This window comes from Bidens hawaiensis, unplaced genomic scaffold (genome assembly GCF_021521415.1).
Source record: "Bidens hawaiensis isolate Kalapana, Puna unplaced genomic scaffold, B.hawaiensis_p1.1 tig00061308_1, whole genome shotgun sequence".
Classification (NCBI taxonomy): Eukaryota; Viridiplantae; Streptophyta; class Magnoliopsida; order Asterales; family Asteraceae; genus Bidens; species Bidens hawaiensis.
In genome coordinates, this window is record NW_027501036.1 from 217 (window position 1) to 6,483 (window position 6,267).

The following is a 6,267-nucleotide window of genomic DNA, read 5'->3' on the forward strand; positions in this document are numbered from 1 at the left end:
AACTAAAGTATAACATATTGTAAAAATAAATTAAAATTAATGAGCGACCAGGGGTGGACCTACCCCTACCGTGCGCGCAGGGGTCAAACGACCCCTGTGAAAAAAATAATAAATAATACTATTATAGGGTTGAAATCTTGACCGTCCATTGTGTAACATCCCTTTTCGTGGATAAAAATAAAATATTTGAATTGGATGTCATGCATATCCATAATATATGTATTATAATATTAAATGGAGAAGATAAGATTGTAGAAACCTTAACGAGTAAGTCTTTGAATTGGATGTCATGCATATCCATAATATCTGTATTATAATATTAAAATGGAAAAGATAAGATTTTAGAAAACCTTAACGAGTAAGTCTTTGAATTGGATGCCATGCATATCCATATTATCTATATTATAATATTAAAATGGAGAAGATAAGATTGTAGAAAAACTTTAACGAGTAAGTCTTTGAATTGGATTTCATGCATATCCATAATATCTGTATTATAATATTAAAATGGAAAATATAAGATTGTAGAAAACCTTAACGAGTAAGTCTTTGAATTAGATGTTATGCATATCCATGATATCTGTATTATAATAGAAATCTTATAGGGTAAAGAAAATGATGTCAGCTCGTATCTTCTTGACAAAGTTTTCTTAATGGAGAAAATTTCTTAATAGATAAGAATGCCTTATATATATATATATATATATATATATAATATAATATATATATATATATATATATATATATATATATATATATATATGTTTTCCATGCACAAGAGTCTGATACATCATCATATGACACTCAAATTTAGTCTATATAAGTGTAAACTTTTAAACAAGAAAACAGAGTAGTGTATTATAGAGACGTTTCCATCATAGCGGGTTGTCGTCTACCCTTGAGTTACTAATACGAAGAGGTAAGTATACGGAACCATAATCATTTTATTCTATAGCGTGTTATTCGTGCTTACCTAATACTCAAATATATGATTATTTGGAAAATGTTTTATGAGATTATGGTTCCAAGTATATGGAATTAGTGGCTTAAAAAGGGGCTATAGTTTTGAAATAAATATGGTGGTAAGCTCCAATAAAAATATATGGGTTACGAGTCTCGAGAGTTTAGTAATTAAAACTCCAAACTTTTGATATTATAAATAAAAAGATTTCGGGAGTTGAAATCTCAAGGAGTTCGGGTGTTGAACTCCAAATAAAAGGGAGAGTTAATAACCCTCATGGGTTAAAAATGAGCTCATAAGGAATTCGGGTATTGAATTCCCAAAGAATAATAAGGAGTAAACATAAGGAATTCGGGTGTTGAATTCCCAAAGAATAATAAGACGTAAACATAAGGAATTCGGGTGTTGAATTCCCAAAGAATAGTAAGGAGTAAACATAAGGAATTCGGGTGTTGAATTCCCAAAGAATAATGAGGAATAAACATAAGGAATTCGGGTGTTGAAATCCCAAGGAATTTGAGTGTTAAATTCCATATGAAAATAAAACATATTTTATAAAATGGTGTACTTACTTAGCGAAAGCTAATAAAATATGTTTTTAAAATATTTTCAGGAAAAGTACCTAGATGGTTGAAGCTTCATGGACGTGACTGGACTGACAAGAGAACCACACTCTCGTGTTTAATAGTTTGTATAATAAAGTTTGTTGTTAAACATATATGTTTTCTTGTATAATATATATTTTCTTAAAATAACACGTCACCACGAGTGACATATTTTGGATGTAATCTGGGATCTACTCTGATATGTATTTTGAAAAGTATTAAAATAAAAAAAAATTTGGGTGTTTCAAGTTGGTATCAGAGCACGGTTCGAGAGATTTAAGCATTCAAGATGAATACTTAGACTCGAACCATAAGTGCTCTTGATAAATAAACGAGAGGGTTCAGTCCAGAAGCGGTCCACATAAGCTACAAAGGGGAGTTTGGTATGGGTGCATAATGAAAATAAAGGGGAAAATATGTGAAAACTGAAATTTGTATGTTTAAAAGACAATATAGTAATTGGGGGATCAGGATGAGTATAATATATTTCTTTCATACCTGGCCAGTATGAGACAATATATCATACCACTATGAAGCCTCAATAATTATATTGTGTTCGAAACAATAAAGAGTAAGTGGGGGTAATGTAAATATGCATATGATGATGTGTTTGTTTATAGTTATTACGTCATATATGCATATAGAGTACTTTATGGCCTTGAATAGATTGTTAGAATTAACAATAGATAAGGAGTATAAAGGCCTTAGATAAGTACCTTAGAAAGGATAAATTTATGGAATAAAAATAATAATAAATAAATTATTCGTCACAGTAAAGAGACATGGTGGAAGAAAATACTGTACACGGTGATGGAAGCGGTAATGCATAAAAGCATGTAGATAATGTTTCGGAAAAATCTGCATCTTCACCTCGTCAAGAAGATACTGCAAATTTTGTCCCTGACGAAATTCGCAAGAAGATAGCAATTGAGGTTGGAAGGCGTTTGAAGCCAATATTCCATATCTTCTTACTGAAATGCAAAATTCTATAGGAATTATGCTGGAAAAAAAATTTAAAAAAGAATGAAACGAATGTGGAAAAGCCTCTCGAGAACATGGGGGCGGCACCACGAGTGGAGGTAGAAACGCATCGATGTGCGTATAGGAATTTCATGGCTTGTAAGCCGTTACAATTTAAGGGAGAAATAGATCCCTTGGTCAACCAAATGTGGATTACAGCTATGGAAACTATTTTTGATACGTGCCATTGCGACACGACTGATGAAGTGATGTTCGCAACAAACCAGCTTTTTGAAAGAGCTAAAGACTGGTGGGATATGGTCAAAAAGGAAAAGGGTAGAGAAACGATAAGAAATATGTCTTGGGAAGAATTCAAACCAATCTTCCTAAAACATTTCAGTCCCCGTGTTGCAATTGATCGAATACCAACTGAGGAACTTCTTCATATGCATCAAGGCAATGAAACGGTGGACGAAATATTTGGAATTTTCTACGATAAAGCTAAGTTTTGCCCTTCTCTCTTCACTAGTGAAGAAGCATGGATGACTCGTTTCCACATAATACTTAAAACAGAAATCAGAGAATTCATTTCTCCATCAAAGTGCGGAAGTTTAGAGGAGCTTCTTAATTAGGCTCGCAAACGAGAGGTGGAGCTAAAAAGACAAGTTGAAAGAGATGGGAAGCGGAAGCTAGATGTTGTAATACCTGCAGCACCTACAAAGAAAGCGAAAATTTTTAGCCTGCTAAAATACCTAGCTTTAAGAAGGAGTTTAGTAATTGTTAGTTTTGCGGAAAGAGACACTTAGGAGAATGCCATTATAAGAACCCTACGTGTTATAAGTGTGGAAGACTCGGGCATACGGCACCAGAGTGTACTAGTCCCGTGAACATATGTTGTAATTGCTATAAACCAGGTCACATGAAAAATGAATGCCCAGAGTTGAGGGCAAGGAATGAAAAGGCGGCAGAAGGATCAAGAACTGCAGAGAACGTAAAGAAGTTAGAAGCTCCAAAACCCCGAGGCAGGGCTTTTCAAATCACCGTGGAGGAGGCGAAGGTTATACCTGATGTCGTAACAGGTACCTTTCTCGTAAATTCACTCTCTGCCTATGTTTTATTTGATTCCGGAGCTAGTAGATCCTTCGTATCCAAAAATTTTGCTTGCCATAATTTCTTTAGTAGAAGTAAATTGATAAATTCCTTATAAGTCGAAATCGCTAGTGATAAAAGCTTTGTCGTCTCCGAAGTGTGTCGAAATTCTAAAATAAATATTCAAGGAGATGAATATTCTATCGATTTAATTCCAATTACTCTACGGGAATTTGATATCATTATTGGAATGGATTGGTTATCCCAACATCATGCGTCGATAGTTTGCAATTAAAAGATCGTCCAATTTCTGTCACCGGCTGGAAAACAAGTTTGTGTTTATGGAGAAAGGAAGAATGATATCATAATATGCTCGATGGTGAAGGTGAGGAATTGTTTGAAGCATGGTCATCAAGTGTTTCTCGCATATGTGATAGATACAAAAGCAAAAGGAAAGGAACTTGATCAAGTCCCTGTTGTTAATGAATTCCCTAACATTTTTCCTAACGAGCTGCCAGGAGTTCCACATGAAAAGGGAAGTCGAGTTTAAAATAGATCTAGTTCCAGGAGCTAAACCTGTGGCTAAATCTCCATATCGACTGGCACCAAACGAGATGAAAGAATTGATGTCTCAACTCCAAGATCTATTATTTAAAGGCTTTATTCGCTCAAGTGTTTCACCTTGGGGCGCACCTATTTTGTTCGTTAAAAAGAAAGACGGTAGCATGAGGATATGCATTGATTACCGTGAATTGAATAAATTGACCGTCAAGAATAGGTATCCTTTACCTAGAATTGATGATATTTTTGATCAGCTACAATGTGCTAGTTGGTTCTCAAAGATCGATCTAAGGTCCGGATATCATCAAGTAAAGGTACGAGAAGAAGACGTGCCTAAGACGACTTTTCGTACTCGATATGGGCATTATGAATTCGTCGTGATGCGATTCGGCTTAACAAATGCCCCAGTTGTCTTTATGGATCTTATGAATCGAGTATATAAGCATATGCTTGATCGTTCCATCATCGTATTCATCGATGATATTCTCATCTATTCCCGAACTGAAAAAGAGCATGCTCAACATCTTCACGAGGTTCTTGAAACCTTAAGAAAAGAGAAACTATATGCAAAATTTTCTAAATGTGCATTCTGGCTTCGAGAAGTTCAATTCTTAGGCCACGTAGTAAACGCGAATGGTATTCTAGTAGATCCCGCCAAGATAGAATCTATTATGCATTGGTCTCCTCCGAAGACTCCAACGGAAGTCAGAAGTTTTCTGGGTTTAGCCGGTTATTATCGGCGTTTCATTCAAGATTTTTCAAAAATTGCCTCCCCGTTGACTAAGCTGACTCGAAAGAATTCCAAGTTCGAATGGATTCCTGAACACGAAAAGGCATTTCAAATTTTGAAAGAAAAGCTAACTAGAGCTCCGGTACTTGCTTTACCTGAAGGAACAGAAGATTTTGTGGTTTATTCTGATGCCTCACGTGTTGGATTGGGTTGTGACCTTATGCAAAGATGGAAGGTGATAGCATATGCCTCACGACAATTGAAATCACATGAAGCAAACTACCCTACTCATGATCTTGAATTAGCGGCAGTAGTATTTGCGCTAAAGATCTGGAGGCATTATTTATATGGAACTAGATACACAATTTATACTGATCATAAAAGTCTGAAATATTTCTTTGATCAGAAAGAATTAAACATGAGACAACGGCGGTTGTTGGAATTTGTCAAAGATTATGACTGTGAGATACTCTATCACCCGGGTAAAGCCAACGTAGTGGCTGATGCCCTAAGCCGAAAAGAGAGTTATTCTCCAATTAAGGTGCATTCATATAAAATAATTGTAAATTCGGACATATTTGATCAAATTAAAAACTCGCAAAAAGAGGCGCTAAAAGAAGAAAATTTAAAGCACGAAAGAATTTTCGGTAAAGTCCAACATTTGGAAGAAAATGACAAAGGAATTAAGGTTCGTTGATGTGTTGTAAAACACACGTATTTTTCGCACGTTTTATCTACGTATTATATAATATTTTATATGTTTTAACTCGTTTTAGATAGGTTTTACGTACATTTATTAATCTTGTAGGTTTTGGGTAAAAGAAAGAAGAAAAACCGAGCTTTTCGAGCATTCTACGAGCCTTTTACGCATACAAGTTCAAGACAAAGCTCAAGGCCCGACCCGTATGCATCATGGATGCCCAAGACCATATTATATTATAACATAAAAAATAAAATAAAAAAACCCTATGCTACAGTTCTGTGATCGGAAATCAGGAAGGAAAAAGAAAAGAAAAAAAGTTTTGTGTGCTAGGGTTTGGAGCTTGTGGCGGCTAGGGAAGGAAGAACAAGCAAGAACCAAGCCTCGAGATCGATTATCATCAGATTTTACAACAAGGAGCAGCCCCGGAAACATCCATATCCTTACATCTTTTTCATTGTTCATACACTTTTAGTTTCTTGCTTAATTGTTAATTTGTTTTGCAATTGTGTTAGAGATTGAAGTGTTTATGATTATTGTTGATCGTTAGACAATTGTTAAGATGATTGGTATGAGTTTATTAATGGGTTTATTAAGTGTTTGCTGTTGTCCAAATATAATGCTCGGCTAATCTTGTTAGTTCTACCTAGGAATGATGATT

General features: G+C 35.0%; 1 protein-coding gene across 1 annotated transcript; it reads left to right on the top strand.

Annotated features, from left to right (window-relative positions):
• The first annotated feature begins 2,621 nt into the window (after positions 1-2,621).
• Positions 2,622-3,158, top strand: LOC143603331 (uncharacterized). The gene has a single exon (XM_077080152.1). The coding sequence runs from the start codon at positions 2,622-2,624 to the stop codon at positions 3,156-3,158; it is 537 nt and encodes a 178-aa protein (XP_076936267.1).
• Positions 3,159-6,267: the final 3,109 nt, after the last annotated feature.

What these genes read in the sequence shown, in the direction of transcription:
- LOC143603331 (XM_077080152.1), top strand. Translation starts at nt 2,622, where the DNA reads ATGGGGGCGGCACCACGAGTGGAGGTAGAAACGCATCGATGTGCGTAT.